Below are 25,099 nucleotides of genomic sequence, written 5' to 3' on the forward strand. Positions count from 1 at the left end.
CTAGTGACGTGCTTTGTGTGGAATGTGGCATTGTATGGATCAGAAACATGGACATTACAACGAAATGAAGAGAAACGACTACAAGCATTTGAAACGTGGATATGGAGAAGGATAGAGCGTGTGAAATGGACAGACAGAAAAAGAAATGAAACTCTGTTGGAAAGAGTGGATGAAAAAAAGAAAGATGCTGAAACTGATCAGGAAGAGAAAAAGGAATTGATTGGGTTATTAGCTGAGAAGAAACTGCCTACTGAAGGATGCACTAGAAGGAATGGTAAATGGCAGATGGCCGAAGAAGATATCAGATGATAGACAACATTAAGATATATGGATCATATGCGGAGACAAAGAGGAAGGCAGAAATTGAAGAATCTGGGTTTCCAGTGGAAAACATCCCTTTGGGCAGAACACTATGTGTGTGTGTGTGTGGTGTGTAAATGTGTGTTTGGTTTTTTTTTTATTAATTCCTACAGTATGTTCCATTACACAATGTAATACTACATGCCTTGGTAATCTGATTAACTGTTTATAAATATTTTCTATTCACAATGCTATAATATTGTAGTTAATGTTTTAAGAAGGTTAAACATAACTAGCATCTCTATACTATGAGACTCTTATCATTTGATATCAACTTATGCACTTCTTCCGAATTACACAGACACTAAATCCTGGATGCTGTAACAATTGTTGAAGAAAATGTATATAGAAGTCCACATATATATCCTAACCACACATATCAGGGTAGCAAATATTACAGGAACAATCTCTAAACAAGACTATTTTCTATACAATAGCGAATACAATATGCAAACTGAAGGACTAAAGATCAGCAATACGCACTGTAGCTATAAGCGATGTTCATACCTGAGATAGAATGCACACATGATAGTATATAATGTAGAGAACACGTATGCAGACTAAATTTGAAATTGGTACAGATAATATAGACCTACATTCCCTATAAAATAGGTAAGTACCTATTAGAAATATTATAGTAACAAAACCTGATAATTAAGAACAAACAGGTTTTACAATGACTTAACAAAAGTTAATATTAAAGAAAAAAAAAACAAACACAACAAAGACAAGGAGAGAATAAATTCTTTACAAATATTTCAAACTAGTGAACAATAAAACATACTAAAATAAAAGAAAATACATTAAATAACAAAATTACAAACGTACCACATCACGCACACAATGCATACTTAATTCACCATTCAACTTCAATTAAAATTTCGTCGCCTCCTCTACCACCCACCACCATACTCACTCACCTCCATTAACAGGAGACACTGATCCATAACGCATAAGATAAAAGCATCAGGACCACTGGCAATGCATGATGTCACTTCAAAACGACCATATTTATTATTTAAGAATAACAGTTTTTTAAACATATCTTGACAGTTTGAAATTTGAATCTTTTCTAGTTTTATCTTATTTATAGCCTAGTGAAAATGTTATAAAGTGAGCCATAATGAAGAGGTGACTTAATACTAATTTTAATAACTAAACCACTTTCATCTCTATAATTGTTGAAAATCTATTGGTGTGTGTATGAGTCTGTCTGTCTGTCTGTGTCTGTCTGTCTGTCTGTCTCTCTCACTCTCTCTCTGTCTGTGTGTGCGTGTGTGTATGATCAATTTAACATATGGCTATAAAAATGAAATTATTTTGGGTTGCGTATTTAGTTACCTTGGTAAACTGTTCTTAAGGAGGTCAAGGCTAAATTTAAAGGGACATATCACCACAGATGATAATGATTTAATTACCTGGTAGTTCCAATAGCTGAGAGCTGAACTGGCAGCCAACTGGTGCTCCACTCAGCTGTCGACGGAGAAGAGCTCCTTGTGCAGAGCAGGAAACTCAAGGTGTGGTGTTGACCGCTTGAACTTGGCGAGTGCATCCATGTGGAGCATGCTCAGTTCTCTGTGAATGCAGAATGGTACAATAGAGAAGGTGGAAATATGGGCTAGGAGTGGTAATATGGGCTACCTCGTTTTTTACAATATATGGTGTTGTTACCTAGTGAAAAAGCTCTAAAAATACATCTCGTGTCCATCAGTCTGCGCACACAAAGAGACAAACTAGTTGCCTTTGTGGTGTGCTCTTTGTGTTTTTTTATCAATTTCAAAGTTTTTGCAGGTATATAGTTTCAATTTTATTGAAAGAAATATATTTCGTATTTAGGAATCACACTTAATGTGTTGCACTGACTAAGAATAGCTCTATCATATGACATAAGAGTAATATTTATTTAGAACAACAATTACCATACATAAACTTAGAAACCTTCATGAGTCAATGCTGCTAATATGGGCTATCACTATGTGTCAAATATGGGATAAGTAACCCATATTATCAGCACGTTAACACATCCCATATTTTCACTATCGCTATTTGCGTTATTTGTTACAGAATATTGCCACTGATGTGACACAGGTTTCCTACTTATGTTTCTTTGTTTTTTTCCAATTTTATTTTCACATTTTTGTGGTAGCCCATATTTAGACCCCAATACCTATACAGGACCAGTTCGTCTTTCAATAATGTAATTATATTTAAACATCTATTGCAACTATTGACCTTTAAGACTGGAAAAACTGTATATGAATAATTACTCTGTATGTCAATAAAGATTTTCAAGCAATATGCCACACCATTTTCCATTATTATGAGTAAAACAAAATGGTAGCCCATATTTCCACCTTCTCCTCTATGCTTTACTACCTAATTTTACAAACAGTTGTGGACTGAATCACAAACTCTACAACGCCATGTCAGTGCATTGTAAATCAGTAAGTAAATTACAATTTTGTAAAACAAACAATTTAATAAATAAAATTCACTAGGATGAAATATATGTGCATTATTGTAAGGTCTACTTCATAAACCAAAGACATTCATATTACTGTATGTGTTCATTTTACTGTCTCTATGTTTTTTATTTCTCCCAATTTATTTTCAACTAAATTGACTGGTCAGATATAAAGCCCCTGCTACGTGTCAGAGGACCTTATAATGGTACCTGGTAATAATTGTAATAATAGGTAACCATCGCAAAATGAATGTGGATATTTCTAGAAAAATTACTGTAAATTCCACTTGGATTCACAGTATTCAAATCTAGGAGTACGTATCTGACTTAGAAAGCTGGTGCTTTAGTCATTCGACTAATAATGATCACCCTCATTTTTGCATACCGGTATCTGAGATTTTTTTTTATAGAAAGTACAGTAATAATTGCTACACGACATTGACGGATGAGTGTATAATGAACGGCCTATCAAATGACTGGTGAATTGTCTCTGCCAACAGCAATAGAAATTCAGCAAAAGAATATCTTCTAGAGAGTCCGTATATATAACAAAACTGCTTTGTGGGCTTTCAGTTCGGTACCTACATATATGATCAAACAGACATTTTTTTTTAAATTGTGCCAGCTTGACAAGTTTAATTCTGTAAATGAGCTTCAAACAGTATTCGAGGAATGTGTGTCCCACTAGGTGCCCAGACTTAATCTTTTGTGATTTTTATCTCTGTGGAAATTAAAATATAAAGTGTGTAAAAATAATTCACATATATTGGAAGAACTAACAAGTAACACCAGGGAAAATATCGTCTCCATTTCTCAAATGGAACTGCAAACAGCAATGCATTATTTCTTAAGCAGTTGCTACAAATTTTTCAAATAAGAAGGCAGACTTTTTAAGCATCTTCTTTCTTAATTTGGGTAAGTAAGTGACGTTTTACCACTTACTGTATATTTAATAACAGTTTACAATGATAGATCGTGATTTTTTTTATTCCTGCCTTTTTGTCTGTGTACAGCCTATTCCTGAAAGTATTAGGCTGAATTTGTTAATGTTCATTACCTATCAGTCAATTTGTCAGAAGAATAAAGGTACTGGTACCGGTATCTGCTGTGTCTGAACTTTTATTGTAAACGATTCCAACTTTTTTTTTACTTAATTATCCTTAAAGAAGAAGACGTGCTAAATAATTGAGTTTAGATATACAGTATTTTAGGAAGTAGTCATATTAAAAAAAAATAAAATGTTAAGTAAATCGTCAAATTAGTACAGTTGTCTTTCTCTTGCAGTCCAATCACTGGCATAATTGGAAAGTAACGTTTACGTAGATACTCTTAGATTACGATAGTACAGTATCTTCAACACTCATTAAGCTAATGATGAATTATTTATGAATTTCTGAATAAAGGGGCATTCATAAGAAGGCAGTTGTTTGGTCTTATCTTGCTTGACTTTCATGCAAAGTGTTATTACTTATTTACAAAAATAGTCACTCAATTTTTTGGTCCTACTGGCCCTTCACATTCCTGCATTTGGGCCAGAGTTCCCATTCTTACACTACTTACATCAATTTTAAACTTACTGGACGACTCGTGCACTTATCTTCCTTTATTCAATGCTATGTCCTTCTGTGTCCATTCTTTTACTTATCACTTCATCTATTTCGCACTTTATTTATCTGACACTATGTATCGTTATAAAACCTACCTAAAACTAATTTTTACTATCCCTATAATTTACTTATTTACTTACTTACAAATGGCTTTTAAGGAACCTGCAGGTTCACTGCCACCCTCACATAAGCCTGCCATCGGTCCCTATCCTGTGCAAGATTAATGCACTCTCTATCATCATATCCCACCTCCCTCAAATCCTTACCATTACGTTTACTATTTATTTAGGACTCTATTTTCACTATACATACTTTTCTTTACCGTTTCTGTCTCTTAGTTGTTATACTCACATGACATAAAAAATCTTTTTTCGTATACTCTATCCCACCTGATACTATTTTCCTTACTTTCCTAGTTCTTAGTCCTTACTGACATGTAACATGGTTAATTCATACTCCTCGTTCATTTTGCTATTTACATTACTTCACTAATTAATTTACTACCTTTACATTATATTCTTACACTTTACATAATTTAAACGACTCATGCACTTATCTTCCATTGTTCTACACTGTATCCTTCCATGTTTTTTTGTTTTCTCTTATCACTTCGTTTATTTTGTACTTTATTCATCCGACACTACTTATCGCTCAAAACCTATTTAAATAAAAAATATAATGAGAAATTATATACATTTATATGCGCTTTTTAAAATTTTACATAAATTAAAATACGAAATTATTAGTTGTAATGTTAATGATATATGAAAATTAGGAATTTTTCATTGACATATATGAACCTTGTGTAAGGAAGCCAACACAAATACTGACAAATTTCATTTATTAACACGTGAAAATTCAACCAAAGATGGAAAAGATCCGACGGTTTTGTGTTTGTGGAATGTCAGAAGCATATTGTTTATAATAACTCCAAAATGTAATACCATCGGAAAACGAAAAAGAAGAGATTTTTTCTTTTGCATGATGCATTATAAAAAAACAAAAGAATAAGTATAATAACGAAAATGTACAGTCATATGTTAAATAAACTGTAGCATTGTTCAGTCACTGACCTGAGCGTGGGAACCTTGGCAAGCAAGGCATCATACACAGTCACATCTCCCTTGATTGGTATTGAGTGATTTCTCTCCAGCTCTATTCGCAGCGCTCTCAAAACAGCTTGACTAAGCCGTCCAATCTCTGCAAGCCCTTTCAAACCCGGTCGATCTAATTGAAGAAAATTATTAAATATAAATTAGCAACTGAAAATATAGGTACTCAATGTTACTGAGAGTGTATATACACCTTAAAGAACAAGATCTAGTCTCAATAATATTCTCACACATCATCATCGTCATCACCTTTGTGATAATTTGTTGAAGGTAGGAATAATCACACATACAATTTACTATTTTTCTATTGCTCATTAATGTTTAGGGTACAATAGTCTAATGCATTGACTGAGTGACAGAATTTTAAATTTGATATTTCTGTTTAGAGGGAAGTCCAGTCTTCTTCAGGCTTCTTTTTTCGGAAAAACTCTCATAGATGATATGTGTGTGTGTGTCTAATGCCTACCTACTTTTTTTTAGTTGGTTTGGTTATTTAACGCTGTATCAACTACTAGGTTATTTAGCATCGATGAGATTGGTGATAGCATGATGATATTTGACGAGATGAGGCCGAGGATTCGCCATAGATTACCTGGCATTCACCTTACGGTTGAGGAAAACCTCGGAAAAAATCCAACCAGGTAATCAGTCCAAGCGGGGATCGAACCCGCACCCGAACGCAACTTTTGTTTCACATTTTACTTCCAAATCATCTTCAGATTTCATAGCTCCAATTGCTGATGAGGTATCCATGTTTGTTTAGTGTACAAGTCATCAATCAAGCAAGCATTTTCATTTACAAGCTACTACTGACTTGATTGCTATGCACTATGTAACTTTGGATCATGCTTCTGAAATTACATTAAGACTATTTAAACAACTATCTAGTTCACTTCAACTGAAAATGTAGCTTTGAAACACGGCCTTGTTTCCAGGGCTAGCAATTTCTTTAGCAATGATGTGATCAATCCATATATTATTGGATGGTATTTACTCATCAAAGGTATTCGATCTTGATCACTCTTAGATTCTGCAACAATTGTGTCACTAAATACTGTGGAGTAGATTTTCTTCGAGCATTTTGATTTCTGTCATTATTATTCCACCCAAATTCTATTATCTATCTAATATATTAATCAAGTGCCTATTACCTATCGTGTACAATGGCATTTTCACATATACTATTCAGAATCAGTAAGATGATGGAATGATATCCAAATAATCAGGATGTGTTGTGAGAGATAATTCTCGAATGGGTCATCATTCGAGTGCAGTTTGAACAAAACAACAAATAACATATATTAGGATTACGGTGTCATTGCTCAAGCTATGAATTTCGCGAATATGAAGCCACAATATTACTGGACCCCTGACCTCTTTAGGTTAGCTGACACTTCTGTTCTAATACAAGTTTCTTATATTGGTTGCAAGTACTAGCTTATATTGCTAGTATCTATAAGCAAAAGTACCTAGATTGCTAATGATACACACCGTGCAATAATGCACCACATTCTTCTGTAGTTGTTCGAATGCCAGCAAGATATTAGTACAAAACAATCAATCAATCAAACAAACTTCTTAATGTATCCAGCTGTTTGATGACAACATAAAGTCCACTATAGTCCACTGTAGTCTATTCAGTTGTTGTTTTTCATGGGAAATGAGGGGTATTTTGATCGGTGTTCATTATAGATGCCTATTGCTAGCAGCCAGAGTTGGGGTGTAGTCAATATATACTGCAGGGCTGTATCTTCTGCAACTGGTACTGATGATTTTAATTTACTTCTTTTGTGTTCCAGATCTTCATCATGATTATTACACCATAGACAAGTAGGATTATCAGAAATGTGAAACTGGTGACAAACTGGTGACAATGTGACCTGTTCTGGCTCTTGTTAAAATGTTTGAACATGTCTGGGCAAAACAATAAGACACATAGTAAAACTCAAACCTGAAAAATGTTCTGCCTTTTCATAAATCTTTGCATTTATAATTCTATATCTACTTTTAAAAATGAAATGTAATTTAGAAGTAGAAATTAAATTATAATATTCTAAATTACCAATATTCTATAATATAGTAACACAGTGGAGGGCCTCTTTATTTGTTTTACTCCTCCAGTCCATTTCTGTGAAGATGGAGACACATTACCTGTACACCAACAACGTAACACGTCACGTGGTGCAGATATTTCGTGACACAAACCTGCAGAAAGCAGCACACAGGCTGAGTAAAGGGCAAGTTCAGTTTCAGTGAGTTTCAGTTCTGCGACGCCCTTAGCAAATTCAAACACACAAGTGACGAGCTTCATCTCTGCTGTTTCTGTGGTGAAGAATGCATCTTGGGGCAGCATTGTATCAGCATAGAGCACGCAGTTCTGGCTGAGATCGAAGTACCGACTCATCCGCAAAACCGCCAACTCAAAGCTCCCTATAAACAATACAAAGGCAATTAGGCTATATCTTTATACTGATATCCGAATAATGGTGAATTGGACATAGAGATGAACCAGTAAGTAAATAAAGCAACAAAGCTATCACAACATGGGAAAATAAACACCTGTGAGAAAGAGGAAAGTGCTGGCATATAAAACAATGAATCTAAACTGATCATTATTTCAAAGATAGGGGCAGACATGCCAAAACTGATGGACAAATTAAAAAATGGGCAAAATTGCTGACAAGAGTCACAACGATGCAACATTCAATAAAATATGGAATGTATTACAAGAATAACAACAACGAAAACAAAGAGAAGAAGTGCATGAACAGTATAATGGATTAGTTATAATTATGTAGAATATGGCTGAAGACAAGAAGCTCGAGAACAATTTCTAAAAAGTAAAAAATAAAACAGGTAGGAAACCTCTTATACCCTCATGGTTGTCGGGAAAAGAATTGCTCATTCAAGTCGTAAGAGGTGACCAAAATGGGTACACTGTCTCCCAATGTACTATGCATGTATCCAATGCCTACCCACTTCACTTTAAGTGATTTGGGTTCCGCATATTGTGGATAGATGACTGGACTATGATTTGTTTTCTAGTTGCACACCACTTCTGCGGGCCACATTGTATATGATGTGTATCTGTGGAAAGGATTCAATCCAGCATCGGGATTGGAATCCGGTGTGGCTTAGTGGATAGAGCGTCAGCACGTAGAGCTGAAAACCCGTGTTTGAATCCCGGTGCCGGAAAGAATTTTTCTCCGCTCACCAATCCTTTATCATATGATAATGCAGAATTCCTACATGGAAATATCATATGTACTTCAGTACATTGCTATAATATGATATGCGTATATAATCACTTGTGATTTAAGATGGTGCTCAGATTCCGGCCACTTAGTCACTCGTAATGAATGCACCTCTGCACATTAGTGTGTTGGACATTGTGCCACTGTCACACATCTATGACACAGTGCATGAAGGTTGGCCACTAAAGGAAAACTAAACGGTGGAGCTTAAACTGAGAGGATTCAATCCGGCATCAGAATTGGAATCTGGTATAGCTTAGTGGATAGAGCATCAGCATGTAGAGCTGAAAACCCGGATTCGAATCCCAGTGCTGGAAAGAATTTTTCTTTGCTCCACCGATCCTTCATCAAGCGAAGTATAGCCTAAAATCTATTTCACACACATTTTAGGTAAATAAATATAATTTTAGGTAAAATGTTACAAGGTATCAATATTAGAAAAATCTGAAGTATATTTCATATAATTACTCAAAAGCCCTGGGTGATAGAAAAATTTTGAAAACAGATATAAAATCAGCACGAAAAATGCTATAAGACCACCCATTTTTACCTTTTAATAAAAATATGTTTAATTTTGTTGACCAGTGTTATTGAGCATTTATTGTTAGTATTGTTATGTATTGTAGAAGTACCCAAAAAATGGTTACGCGCTTGCTGGAAACCACGCTAGCAGTGGGCCATGAGTCACCCGCTGTTTTCTCGCCTCATGTCATAATAATGTCTATGTACAAAATATATAAGAACCTTGTTGCTGAACAAGAAGACTACAAACAAAATTTACTGTCGTTTCTTAACCATGTTAACACTCAACACTGCTAGTCACCATCCTCGTCTCTCCTATCAAAGCAGACACTAAATTCGCCTTACAAAACTTGGCTTTTCCACACTAGCAGAATTCAGGAACAGATGAGATTTGAAACCAACAAACCAGCGTAGAGAATAAATGAAGATCACATCTCATTAGACCATACCTGATGACTCAGTTATCGACAGCAAGTCTACTTTCATAGGATCTCAGCGCTTCTCGTTTCCTGTTGCTTTAGTGTTGATTATATGCATAATTGTAAATTATAGAGAAATAGTTACATGGTAGTAGGGGAAACAGTAGTACTCTGAGAATGCCTTCTTCATCACCCTTTTCATCCACTGCAAATTCTACTTGAACTTGCCAGAATTTGAACTCTGGTTTCCAGTGTGGAAAGTTGATGCTTCAGCCGTTGGGCTAATGGTGCGCCAAGTTAAAATACAAATGATGCGAAAAAATAAAAAGTGAAAAATCACAAGAAAGAAATTAGTTTATACTTACCTGCTTTGAGTAAGACAATCTGGTCATCTTGTGAGAGTTTCATGAAGCCTGGTACCATCTTGGCAAACTCGATGATCTGCTGAATGACAGTAGTCAGCTTCTGGGCACATTCCAGCCATAGCTCCTCATGCGCCTACCAACATTCAAGAGATGTTGTTCAAAAACATAATTTCAGTTAAGTTAAAAACTATAAAATATTTTATGCTCGACCATGCCGAAATGTAGTAATTATACATCTGGTAGCAGTCCTTTAATGCATATCATTAAAGTACACCTACTCATTAAAGTACAGGTGTTCAGCCAATGACAACTCAGCTTACACGTGTTCAGCCAATGACAAGTCAGCTTTGTACCGTTATAAAACCGCAAGTATAGATTATTCTCGGATATGAAATCGAAAGAGAATTAGCGAAAAGTCACGGAGGCTGGAAATCCAATACTGTCGCAGAAGGTTATGTTCTGTTACTATAATAATTAGCGTTAATTGTAAATAATATTCAAATAAATTCAATTTGTCATCTCGTTTTTCAATGTCGAATTCAATAATCAAGGTTAGCTATATCAAGTTTACCGGGATTACATCAAGGTCAGTGACATTATTGTTCCTCGGAAAAAATCAATACTTTCGCGTCTGCGCACATCTCACAATTCACGAGCTAGAACAAGGTCACTTCCGATCTTGTCAGATACAAATAAAATGTATACATCTGAATAATTTCAAGTTAGAAATATGGTCGAGCATAAAAAGTCGTATGAAACTCGCCTATAATGGTAATTAAGAAGCTCGTATGAAAATTATGAAACTTGCTTGCACTCGTTTCATAAACATCCATACTCGCTTCTTAATTACTATCATTATAGGCTCGTTGCATAATGTACTATTAAAGAACTGATATTTAACACGTCACTAGTATTTGCTGACAATCTGCTTATTATTTCAGATACAGAAGATAATCCACAAATGGCAACTTACACATTATTTAATATAGCAAGAGAATATAATTTAGAAATTTACACAAAGGAAACAAAAACATATTTGGTTTTGTTAGGATGAATCATTATGGAAACTGATATACTAGAACAGTTTCATCAATTTAATTATCTGGGCTGCAATGTTTCGTAGCAATCATCAAATGATTTAGAATCCAAATTAGCAACATTTTTACAATTAATTGCCACAATTAAACGAACTATATTGAGAAAAGTGAGAAAAGAAACTATTTTAAAATTATATAAAACTTTAATATTGGATTTTAACAACCTCACAGAGGAAGAGAACTGAAGCAGCAGAAATGCGATTACTTAGACCTCTGACATGATACACTCTCCTTGACTATAGAACAAAAGTCTATATGTCAGGAATTAAGCATTTAAAGTATATTAGAAAAAAAATTGACGAATATAGAACAAACTGGTACCTATTTATATTTAGAGTGAATGCCAAAAAGCTGAATCCCAGTACAAATCATACAGGTACAAACCATGGGGAAAAAGAATTGAAAGACCTAAGAAACGTTGGCAAGAACAGCATTAAAATCTTGGAGATGGAATGGATCAGATGGTCCAGCCATGAAGCTTATGATGATGATGATGATGAAGATGAAGATGAAGATGAAGATGAAGATGAAGATGAAGATGAAGATGAAGATGAAGAAGAAGAGGTTAAGTTTCTGATATATACTAACAACCAATCATCTCAACACTTACGCCATTATGTTCAGTCCTTTCAGTTTGTCCATGTTCACAATATTTTCTCTTTCCCGCAATTCACATTATTTGCATCATTTTCCCTAGGAAGTCTTAAACAAGAGTTCGGTTTATTTAACCATTTAATTAAATCTCTGAAGCACATAAGGATGAGGGCCATCTGAGCAAAAGCATAGATACAGCTGCAATGTTATACCCACTTATGATCAAACATTTTCCATAGATAACTCTCACAAAAATTACATGAGTAAATTGTATAGTTCCGAGGAAAAAAAATGGCCCGAGTCTTGATGTGAGTCCACCTGTATGTAGGCAACAAATTTCGCACAACTGTCCATAAGTAGCATCTATATAGACACTCTTGTTTACTGCACATGCGCAATGTGTTGTATCTCGAACTTAGTAAACTGAAAATTTGTTACGTGTTTGAATCACTGAAACTCGTTTAAATGATTCTTGTATATTTTCTGCTTTTCTGCAGAACTGTTTAGTTGAAACAAATATTTGTTTGCTTGTCATAAACAAAAATAGTATATAAATATTCTGCAGATCATGGCCATTTAGACCTGTAAAAATGCTCAGCTTATTTTATCTTCATCATTGTTGTCGTCCTCATCATCATCATCATCATCATCATCATCATCATCATCATCATCATCATCATCATCATCATCATCATAAGCGGGAGTTAACAACTAAACACATTTTATTTTATGTATGAAAATATCTGATACAAACACAACCACAATGTCTAGAGAACTACTGTTTCATAAAAGGGTTTTTCATTCCTTTTCATGTATGCCTAATGACTTAACATTTAATTTATATTTCTATATTATATTGTTGCTGACAGGGCTGGCCTTAGAAGTTGCGGGGTCCAATTGGAAACATTATTTGAGAGGCCCATGTTCACACACAAGACCTGCAGAATCGATACCAGCAAATAAAAATGTATTATACTTATATCTCTATTATACAATGAAAATTTATCAAAATATGTATTTAGAAAGTGCATGTGATTTCATGGAAAATAAGCATGCAAGTAAAGAAGCAAAATAACATGCTATTTACCTTTTAAATATTCTAAATACAGTAAAACCCCATTCAACCGAACTTTGCTTAACCGAAAGGATGGAGTAAGAAGACATCTCTACGTTTTTGACACATTGTTCTTTAAAAAAAATACTGTCTAAAATATAACTACGCCTTATATTCTGAAGGTCTGTAAATACATGACAATAACACAGCTACTGTTTTGTTCTTATCCCACATAAATGCTACAAATAAGGGTGAATGCCCTTTAAGGAATGCAGTAATTAGACAAATCTGCTTTAGCTCATCCTCAGTTAATTTGTTTTGTGCTCAGTAATGGCTAGCGGGTGTATGTTGGTCCTGTCAAGTGAAAGTTATTTTTTGTTTATGGAAGATTTCTTTTTCACATATCCCCTACTCAAAGAATTTTGGGACCATTTACTTCTGAATGAGAGGAGACAACTGACTCCATGTGTATTCATTTCCATGGTGCTGTAGGTGTTATGCAGTTGTTAGTGCACTACCTACTGAAAATACTACCCATGGATTATCCGAAAAAGTGTTATGCGAAACAGATCTGCCCCCTTTAGTTCGGATAATTGGGGTTCTACTGTAGTTAGAAAATCGTCTGCGAAATGATTTACTAAAAAAATACTATATTTATTATTAATGTTGTTGTTGTTTTCTAATGCCAGGCGTTTGACAATAAAGTCATTTGACCTCTATATTTATTATTAATGAAAATATAGAAAAATTAAGAAAATCAATATTAGAAACTTAGATTGTTTAGTCATCACATTAAACAAAGTGTTAACGTGAACTAGAATCAATGATCAATATTAGAAAATGATTTGTAAATTGTATTTATATTAATGCTAAATATTATTATTTTAATACCAATAGATAATAAAAAAGCATATTACTATTATCGTCTTTAATGTGAAAAATTTATGTTTCTTCCTTTTTTGATTTTGTCGAAGTTTAAATTCATGCTAATTTCACATTCAATGGACATAATTACCAATCTGTTTATATGTTCTTGCTGCACTGATGACCTAAAATAAGTTTTGATCTGTTTAAACTCGGAAAAACTACTTTCCTTTATGCCACAGTCAGTGTCAGGAAAATCCGAAATACAACAAATAAATTTGGAAATGTAAGCAAGGAACTTAAGCTTTTTCATGGAGTTTATAATGTCTTCTGGCAGATTGGCTGCAGTACCTCAATTTCTTCACTAACAAGGAGAGGACACGTTCTGTATATCACCGAATGGAATAAGATTGTGTGAGATGAAAGTACAAGACGTACTGTTGGATGATGAGTTGTTATCCAGACAACCTGAGTTCGAATCTTAACTGGTTTTATATATTTTTCTTTTAATAATGATTAATATTGTGATCACAGTTATCTATTTACATACCTATATCATATTTCTCAATGTATTGAATGCTTCATCATGTTGTAAACAAATTACTAATTAACTAACATTGTATTGTAAAGGATAAACAATGAAATACTGCTCAGGTAGGAAGGTAAGATGTGTCACTGGCGTCTGTTCTATTTCTGTAGCAGCTATTCCATTTCATTTTGTACCCGATTCATTATGATGTCATAAAAACACACAAAACATACATATTTCCTGCACCATGCACAGCAAATGAAAGAAGGTTGTCCACAGTCACACATATTTTTTCCGCACTTATGCTGCGAAACAGATATCCTTCACATTCACAAACACTTCTCGTTCGTTTATCAATTTTGATGCATTTTTTAACATGGCTTTGAATATAGGAACTGACAACTGAAAGTGAATTAAAATAATAATGATAATAATAATAATAATAATAATAATAATAATAATAATAATAATAATAAAAGTAATTATGATGATGATGATAATGATGATGATAATAATAATAATAATAATAATAATAATAATAATAATAATAATAATATCAAGCTTTAAAAAAATGAGAAGGCATTAGAATTCGAACTCAGGTTGCCTTGATGAAAACTCAGCATCCAACCACATGAGCTACACCCTTACATAGGCTAATGCTTCCCTATTAGGCACCTAACGGAAGTATGTCATAAACAATAGCCAATATTTCCAAAACGAGGGGTCATTGGCCACCCATACTAGGTATGACTTTAAACAGTGTGTCTTGTACTTTCATGTCACAAAATCTGATTTAATTCGGTGATATATAGAGCGTGTCCTCTCCTTGTAAGTGTGTAACTCTATATCAGCCACTTTTATAATTTATTCACTTGTTTTTTTTCCTATTCCAGTTTGATGCCTGTCAGTACTACTTCCAGGTCTGCTGTGCACTTTCTTATATTATTATCCTTAGGTGTGCGGCCCAATTGGGATAAATCAGACCAATTGGCTTGCTGAGATTGATAATAAGGTATTCACAACATCAGAAAGCAAAGCATGATGCCTAATCTAATATATACGTCATTAAAATTATAATTCCTCATCTACTGATCAAACTATACATTCCTATTTTATACTAGTACTGACCATATTCTTGTAATAAATGAGTTTCGAGAGATCTTGTGGCTTGCGGAACATCTCATGGATATGCTCTGTAGTGAACAGACATGTCCTCGCATGTGCATCTGCAATTGTCTTGCTCAACAGTTCCGAAATCTGCGCTGGATCTGGAAAGTAAAATTATGCACTAGTAAAACAAAATTGTAATGTTAAATAAAACTGTTCAACATTCACACATAAAGAAAAGTTAAACATATTTACACTGATTTAGAAAAAGTATATTACAGTCCTCATGTAATCTTCGTTTTCACTGTCATAACTAACTTTGTTCTGATCAAAGTTGCTTACTATTCATTTTAATTCAGTACAGATTCAGTAAACAATCATCCACATTCAAAGCATTTTCTTATTTACATGCGATTACTATACGAAAGAAAGTTCACCCAATGAAGACCTCAAATAACCCTTAGGATGGCAGATGTTAAGACCCTCAAATATACTTTTTACTTCTTTCTGTTAGAGGCTGAGTGAACTCCAGAGCTATTGTGCTGCCAGAGGAATTAGATCAATGGGAAAAATCCATAACTCCACCAGGAATCGAACCCGCGACTTTCCAGTTTATAGTGCAACGTTTAAACAGCGATGCTATAAAATGCTCGCAATTACTGTAAGAGTTTTTTTTTCCTCCAGTGGTATCACAACGACCGCTAGCCAAACAACCCTCATATAGATGGGAAGGCCAATATTCCCAGCACCATTTCACTACGTCAATAAGATGCAATGTAAAGAATTCTAAAGTCTACGCGAATTGAGACTTTCGAGGTAGTTTGCTTATGGTGCATCTTTTTGTTGTTTCAACTGTGTGGTAAACTGGGAAGTTTCCATTGTTTCTAAACTACTATTGGTTTTTCTATTAAGAGATAAAGGTAGATACAATCAACTTTGGATATAGTGAACTCGGCTATAGTGAACCTAAATTGTTGGTCCCGACCTGCATACATTAAAAAATACATTAATATTTCCGTTTATAGTGAACCCTCACTTCGGTTATAGTGAACCTAAAACTATAACTTACCCAAGAAAATGCAATTTTAAAATGGCCAAAATGGTAATTTAGGAAACCCTTTCTCCTATAAACTTCCAAGAATATGTTCAGAACAAAATTTCAGACTTTTTATTCCTTAAGTGCATTGAAAGACAAAGGATTTGTTCAGCTTCCTGGACAGCTTGAAACATGTTAAAGAGAATAGTGTATGCAGTGAGGGATAAAGGAAGGACTGGTTCTGACTCCTTTAAAAGAGGTTATTAGAAGAATAGGAAGAGAAAGTGTTTTCTTTTGTAAAAGGAAGTAGAGTGATGACCAAAGGGTAAATACAAGAAGGATTACAGTATAATGATCCTCAACCTTTCCTCCCGCATCTTTGTAAAAGAGAACCCGGGAAAATTCCAAAGCCAAGTACATAGTAGCATACCTCTAGTGGGAAGAGGTGCGAAATCGGTCAGTACCTACTACCTGCATGCCCAGATTAGATTCAAGTTTCGAACTGTGAACATCAGGATGTCAATGTGTAAAGTGTTTAAGTTGGAAGATACAGCGAACATTAGTACTGATATTGAACGTGGTCTGTCCCAAACAGGCATTAATAGTATATGTATAGCAACGTCAGTAGTATAAAAACAGACACTTCGGTTTTAGTGAACCTCGGATATAGTGAACGAAATATGCTGGTCTGCAGAGGTTCACTATACCCGGAGTTGACTGTATTTCAATTTATTTTGGATTATAAATTATTTCTCTAAAAATGTCGGAAGCTTCAATATCGAGATGCAGTTCCTCCATCCCCTTTTCTTTATTATTAAGAAGGAAATGAAATGTATTCGTATAATACGACTTTTAAACTGTAGGTGCTTTTTGTCAAAATAAGTGTGCAACATTGATATGAGTACAAACGATATTTCTGTCCTAAATTATTCTAGCAAGGTAGGAGACCAGAAAACTGTGGTATAGTGTGATTAATTTGTAAATATTTCGAGCAATGCTTGAAGTGGCACTAAAAGAGGTGACGATAATTTCAAGTGAATCAATAATAATGTAGAAAAATTAACTTCAAAATGGAGTAAGAAATAACATAGGGCCTCTTTAAAACTTCAATTACAAAAACTACAAAGAACCTCTTAGCATGCTATATACAGTCAACTTCGGTTATAGTGAACCTCTGCAGACCAGCATATTTCGTTCACTATATCCGAGGTTCACTAAATCCGAAGTGTTTGTTTTTATACTACTGACGTTGCTATACATACAGTATTAATGCCCGTTTGGGACAGACCACGTTCAATATCAGTACTAATATTTGCTGGATCTTTCAACTTAAATACTTTATGCTTCCACATCCTGATGTTCACAGTTCGAAACTTGAATCTAATCTGGGCATACAGGTAGTAAGCACTGTCCGATTTCGCACATCTTCCCACTAGAGATATGCTACTGTGCACTCGGCCTTGGGATTTCTCCAGTTTCACTTTTACAAAGATGCGGGAGTAAGCGTTGAGGACCACTATACTGTAATCCTTCTTATATTTACCCTTTGGTCGTCACTCTGCTCCCTTTTACAAAATAAAACATTCCTATTCTTCTAATAATCTCTTTTAAAGGAATCGGGACTAATCCTTCCTTTATCCCTCACTGCGTACATTATTCTCTTTAACATGTTTCAAGCTGTCCAGGAAGCTGAACAAATATTCTGTATTTCAATGCACTTAAAGACTAGAAAGTTTGAGATTTTGTTCTGAACATATTCTTAGAAGTTTATAGGAGAAAGGGTTTCCTAAATTACCATTGTGGCCATTTTAAAATTACATTTTCTTGGGGAAATTCTAGTTTTAGGTTCACTACAACCGAAGCGAGGGTTCACTATAAACGGAAATATTAATGTACTTTATAATGTATGCAGGTCGGGACCAACAATGTAGGTTCACTATGGCCGAATGTTCACTATATCCAGAGTTGACTGTAATTAAAAAGTTACACTAATAGGAAATAATTCATGTCTTACAACATTTATTAAAAGGTAAGGACACTTATAGTTAACATTGCTATCCGAAATTCACAATAGAAGCCACAGACTCCCATAAATTGTATAGTCTAACACATCGTTTCCCCACTGTGGAGGATCACAAAATTTTGCAAGGAGTTCACCAAAATTTCTCCCTAGTGGCGGATTATGAGGCTATTATGGTATTATCATTGCAAGTTACACTTGCAGTATCGAACTATGACTCCATATGGATTAAACATATTGTTTTCAGTTCTTTGAAATGAAGCATGCATGTAGATATTAAGTGTGAGAGAATAGCATCCTAGCATCCTCTGTGTGTTATAAGGAAACGACTTTGACTGTGCACATGGAGATGCATGCCAGGTAGAGGAAGGGAGGGAGAGATGGGCGAGTACAAAGACAAACGCAGCTATGCTATGACTTTATGCGATTGAATAATGACAGGGGGTAGAATCAGCAGTCTGTTATACAGAGCAGCAGTAGCGGCCGGTGACTGAAATCCTCAGTGAGACCAGATGCAACTAGTTTAAGTGTCCCCAATAGGAAATGTTTATTCATGATATTTATTATTATTATTATTATTATTATTATTATTATTATTATTATTATTATTATTATCATCATCATTATTAATGAAAAATAAAAATGTCACACACCAAATAAGTTGCTACGCTGTGAGTTTGTTTCAGTGATTGTTTAAGTGTGATGAAGCAACTCATATTATGCTCAGCTGAAGTATGTGTTGAAATTCCCCTGGAAATATTTTTCAGATTGCTGAAGCTCTCAGTAGACACACTGTTCGTTCGTTCTTTCTTTCTTTCTTTCTTTCCTTTCTTTTTTTTTTTTTTTTTTTTCCTTTGACAGCAACAAACAAGGCCAACTGAAAAGTTTACTTGGATCACATTACCACTTAACTGTTTAAGCTGCCCATTCTAGGATGCAATAGAAACTCGGGTTTTAAGATTATCTGTCAGAAAATTTGTCAGTGATGGCTTAGGTATCTCGGTAGGCTATATCTTTATTTAAAACTTTCTTTCTTTTAATATTATTTCTTCTCGAAAAAGGACACTCTAACAGTGAATTAACTACATCATCATTATTTCTCGCATCTGTGTCTGTTTATATTTTCCCGAAACACGTAACAACATTGGACTAGACTCACTACTTGTATACTACGAAGTACAATAGTACAACACCTTCGCTTAAGACTTAAGTCATAAACCAAGACATAAGGGTAGAGAACAGTGTGGGTCTCTGCCTGCTAAACAGTGGAAATTTTTATATAATTTATGGTCTATTTAGGAAGACAAGTCACCACTGCTATACCCACCCCATTCCACCCTTGAGACTTGTCCATGGATGGGAGGAGTGAAAGCTGACCAGGCCACGAGGCCATACGAATTGTGGCTCAACTAAAGCTTTTCAAGTGCAACCTCAAACCCCGCGAAAACATAACAAATGCAGAAGCCAGACCTGGCATGAGCGATCCTGGCCTCAGGAACAAATTTTACTGCAAAACAGGTCTATATTTATCACAAAGTTTTCAAATACTTCTACAGCGATATATGCTTCATTCAAAAGACCAATACATTATATAAAAACACAAAATTTGATTTCAGTTAAGCCAAGTGACTGAGGACTGGCCTCATCAGTCAATCAGCCGCCACTGCAGAGCAGACTTATTTATGACCTGAGTTAAGAGGCGGTTCAGGAGCTATTCTTTGTAGAGCACGTGCATTCCTAGCTCCTGAACTATCTTTGTATACTTACATGTGCAATTATGTGCCATCTGTTAATTATATGATGTCTTTCCGATCTGTTAAAAAGTAAACAGACATAATGTCTGAACCTCTTTCGCTTTCTGGTAGCATTTTGAGTAGTCATAAAACGTACTGAATTGCATTTTGAGCTGTTTCTGCATAAATTTCTAAAATCAAACTTTCTCTTGGGTGATAAGGGGTTCGCTCAATTCATATCTTTATGAAAGGGGTTCGCGAGTCGAAAAAGTTTGGGAACCACTGGTCTAACAAATTCAAATTCAAATTTATTTATTTAATACTCAAGGTTTACACTACATTAGGCATTGCAGCTCGAAAAAGCAGAAGATCGTGCTCAGGCGCACTAAACAATTCGAAATAGATATTGATCTTACATGTATTTCGTACCAATTTAAACTAGGCTCAAGCTTTTGGAGAATAAAATTGTTTTTATAAATTTCGGAATAATGAGAAAAACAGAGTTACGTTCTGTTATTTGAATTATGTCCATTCCGAAATTGTTCATTATTTACTGTATATGAAAAATTTGTAAGAATTTCATTAAAATTATATAAAGGAGCTTTCATCATATTCATAATATATAATTAAATGTAAACTAAATAAAATAAACTTTTTTGAATGTATGGTAACCTTATAATCATATAAAGATATATTAAATTAACATTTTATCAGTCTTATTAGTGTATGCCATACTGGCTCATTTTCCTGCTTTCAGATGCATACCCAGCCTCATACTGGCCCACTTTATGCACTAATTTCGAGTGGATCAATGGGAAGCCAAAGATTTCGAATTTTATAATTACAGTAAAATCCCTCATATCCGGCATCCAAATAACTGGCAATACCAAAACAACGGCACTTTTGGCTAGGCCAAAAAAAAAAAAAAAAGTAATTCTTGCGAAAGGGAAGAGTCTGACGAAGATGTGAGTGGTTTTCGTGGCTAGCACATGCCACATATTGTTTACTCTTTACATTGTTCACACGTGAAAACATAGACAGAAAACCCTGTATGTCCCTGGAGTAGATTGGGTAGCAACGGTAAGCTGTCACTTGGGTCTTGCAAACAATGCACAGAGACGATATCTTCAAATTTACGACTTGAACTCGCCTGTTTCGAAGGGATGTTGGACGAGTCTAAATAGGAAAGTGTGAAATTCTCTGTTTTTACAGCGTGTAAAAGTTTCATTTGAGTGGCAGATAGTATATATAAACAAGAAGACATTAGAGATGTGTTAAAGAGGTCAAATCATCGAGTGCTACTTCATCTTCATAATTGTGATGCTGGCTACACTGCTCTTCACGTCACATGGTCGCTATTTTAAATTGTCATAAGGTTACGAAAACGTTTAGTATTTTTTACGCTATTATGTATTACAATAATTATGAACTGATGAATGTACATTACTATATTCAGTACTAAAAATAAACATTGTACGTTTTTCAAAACTTTATTTTTAAATATCTATATGAAAATTACTAAATTTCAACATGGAAAAAAAATGTTTGTGCAGTACAGTATATCTTTACATAACTTATAAACGCATTTTCCAATTATCCGGCAAAATCAGTTATCTGGCACTGGCTTTGTCTCACAGTTGCCAGACACGAGGAATTCTACTGTACATATAAAATTCAGTTTTGAGCTACATGAAGAGTTGTAAATCAATCATTGTTTCTGGTGACTATCTTACTGGGATGGACGGTGGTGCCTGGTTCGCCCTCAGATGATTCCTCCGTTGTTTGGCGAGAAGGTGGGAGTGAGGGTGGGAGACCAGGAGGGTGCTGTTGCCTCTGCTGCGCTGGCCCCACCGTACTGCTGGGAGCCGGAGATGCCGCAAGGAATGTCGTGCTATCTACAAAGCCCGCCACCAGGTTCTCAACAGTTGAACTTCCACTCCCTCCTCCTGCAGTCGGTGTTTCCTGCTTTACTGCTACCAAACCACCACCACTATTTCCACCTGTACCACCACCTCCACCACCCCCGCCACCTCCACCACCACTGCCCCCTCCTAATCGTTGGGTGATGCTGGGCCTTGACTGTGGATGGTGCTGCTGTTGTTGCTGCTGGTCTTGACCAAGAAGACTCAGAGAATTAGCTTTGCCTCCACTACCTGTTTGAAAGGCCAAAGCATATTTAAGTGAGGGACCCACAACTTGTACTGTAATTCACGTCGACTAATCTGACCCATAATTGAAACATGAGCTCAAGTTAGAACAAATCAAACATCTACGAAGTCACTTTTTTACCATTTCACTTCTAATATTCAAAAATTTTTTTAAACTGCTCATAAGAATGAATTAAATTATTACTTCCTATTTTAGATCATTATAATATTAATAAAACTTCAGAAATGCTCGTATAGAGTATCTACAAATAGTGAATATTTTTCAAAATTTAGACCCAGAAATAAGTAGAGAAGGTACAACTATTCTTTCTAAAATTTCTGTAATTCACGTTTTACCTATTGCACTGCACAACAGATTCCATATCAACCTTCCTAAGTTGCAAGTTCACACATATTGATAAAACAAAATAACTCTCTGTTGTAATAATTGTTAAGTAATATTTTTATGTAATTTAAATTAAAATAAAATGACTATCCTATTGCAATATACGGATTTGATTTCTTTCCCCTTTATAATGTCGAATTAAAACATTTTAAAATATATTAAAAATTTCAATTCAAGCTAACATAGTTGATCTGAAAAATGGATATAACAAAACTCAATGTGACAGTCAACATGAGATAATGTTAGAGTAGTACAAAGGGGGCATTCCCACATTTGTGGAATATAGACACAAGCACGAAGAGAGTGATTAATATTACACTCTGACTGAGCTTACTCGAAAAACAATTAAAATAATAATTTAAGTAGATAATTAGCCTTCAGAGCTACTATAAAAACAATAGAGAAGTGAAATATGTTCCTGCCTCCACAAATCCACACCTTTCAACTCTGTTAACAGTTATTCAAATTAATCGTTAATGCAGCTTCTTTAGCTTAAATTTAGTCAACAATAATGAACAATTCTCTGTATACTTTACTACGAAACTGAGTCAGACTGTTAGAACTTGGCAGAACATTGTTTCATACTGCCCACCATTCTTAAGTTACACAAACATTTTAATTAATACACAGAATCACTTTACATTTCATCAATACGTATTTGATACAACAAAAAAGGAAAATATAATCTGACATTATGTACAATTATTTATCTAAAAATTGTAGTTCTTGCAAATAAATAATCATGGCATATAATACATAAACACAAGAATTCACACACATTTTCTATTTGCTTGTTATTTACATGACAATATTTCTGAAGAGGGTAAACATTTGCACTTAATTTCTCTCATTCTTTGTTAACTTTTCCAAAATGAGAGATTATGTCATTAAAATAAATGTTGTATCTTAGTTCCTATTCCTAATAAGTTGATGTCGAAATATTATGCATGATCCACAAGTTAATACAACGTTCATTTGTCTGCATCCAAATTCAATTAAAATTAAATAACGAATGAAGTAATATTAACTCAAAAATAATGAAAATATAACATGAAGTTATATACAAACTGTTTATAAGAGATAATGAGAATAATTAATCATAAAAATTGTTGTAAAATACCACTAAACCTTTAGTTCATTGCATATAGCTATAAAACTGAACTTGTGTCTATGACTCCAAAAATTGTAATGAACTAATGATACTTCTCTGATAACTCATTAATCTGAAATAACATCATCATCATCATCATCATCATCATCATCATCATCATCTTCCTAACAAGTATTAGGCCAAGTGGCCTGTTACGGTCTCAAACTAGAATTTTCAGTCCATCTCTTCTTTGGAAGGCCTAGAGATCTTTTGCCATATGGATGGTAATGAAGCAGTGCTTTTGGAATTCTGCATCGATTCATTCGTTCGAGATGACCCTTCCACTGAAGTTGATATTTGCTGATGAACTGCATAATGGGTTCTATTTGAAGTTCTTGCATTAGGTCCTCATTTTTTTTATGATCCCAGCGAGTATATCCAGCTGTTGCTCTCATAAACCTCATCTCACTTGCTGTTATTCTACTGACATCTTTATTCTTCACAGTCCACGCTTCGCTACCATAGCTTAATACTGGCTGTGCTAAGGTTTTATACAAGCCTATTCTTGTGTGTCTTTGTACTAGTGAGGGTTTCATGATTTTATTAATGATCCCCCATTGTTTTATTATATTTACATATTTTTTCAGCAATATCTACTTCATCATAAGGTGATAGTGTATAGCCAAGATAAGTGAAGGTATTTACTCTTTCTATTATTTTATTATTCAAACAGATTTTGCTTGGTACAGGGAATTTCCCACAAAATGACATGATTTTCGATTTTTCAATATTAATTTCCATGTTATATTTTTCACTGACCTTATTTAAATTGTGTACTGAATATTGTAAATCATCTTCAGTTGATGCCATGAGAACTAAATCATCAGCGAAAAGTAAAGCATCAAGCTGCAAATTTCGATTAATTGGAATAAATCCATGTCGTGTCTGTCGCCAATCTTGAATGATTCTATTTATATATATAATAAACAGAAGTGGTGAAAGGCCACAGCCTTGTCGTACTCCACTATAAATGGGCCGCCACTGTGAAAGTTTATTGTTGCTTCGAATTGCTATGATGGTTGTTTTATATATATTGTAAATATTTTGTATAATCTGTTGAGGTACTTGATCATCTGCCAAAATCTGAAGTAATTTATTCCGATTGACTTTATCAAAAGCCTTTTTAAAGTCAATGAATGCCATATGCGTTTCTAAATTAAATTCTCTATGTTTCTCAACCAGTAATTTCAATGCGAAATATCCATCACAACAGGATCTTCCTCGACGAAAACCATTTTGTTCCTCACTGATAATATTGT

The 25,099-nt window shown here is 34.5% G+C and overlaps 1 protein-coding gene across 2 annotated transcripts in view; it reads right to left on the reverse strand.

Moving 5' to 3' along the window:
* Positions 1-25,099, reverse strand: part of Hr3 (Hormone receptor 3) — a 172,579-nt gene that overhangs the window by 20,606 nt on the left and 126,874 nt on the right. Inside the window, exons 5-10 of one of the 2 annotated variants that reach the window (XM_069847912.1) lie at positions 21,871-22,290; positions 15,370-15,509; positions 10,104-10,236; positions 7,749-7,973; positions 5,505-5,658; positions 1,779-1,935 (exon numbers count right to left, since the gene is read on the reverse strand). In XM_069847912.1, coding sequence (XP_069704013.1) covers positions 1,830-1,935; positions 5,505-5,658; positions 7,749-7,973; positions 10,104-10,236; positions 15,370-15,509; positions 21,871-22,290 — 1,178 coding nt within the window. In that variant the 3' untranslated portion in view covers positions 1,779-1,829. The remainder of the gene's footprint in view (positions 1-1,778; positions 1,936-5,504; positions 5,659-7,748; positions 7,974-10,103; positions 10,237-15,369; positions 15,510-21,870; positions 22,291-25,099) is intronic. The other variant, XM_069847913.1, reaches the window with a different exon arrangement.

Source organism: Periplaneta americana, chromosome 15 (assembly GCF_040183065.1).
Source record: "Periplaneta americana isolate PAMFEO1 chromosome 15, P.americana_PAMFEO1_priV1, whole genome shotgun sequence".
Taxonomy (NCBI): Eukaryota; Metazoa; Arthropoda; class Insecta; order Blattodea; family Blattidae; genus Periplaneta; species Periplaneta americana.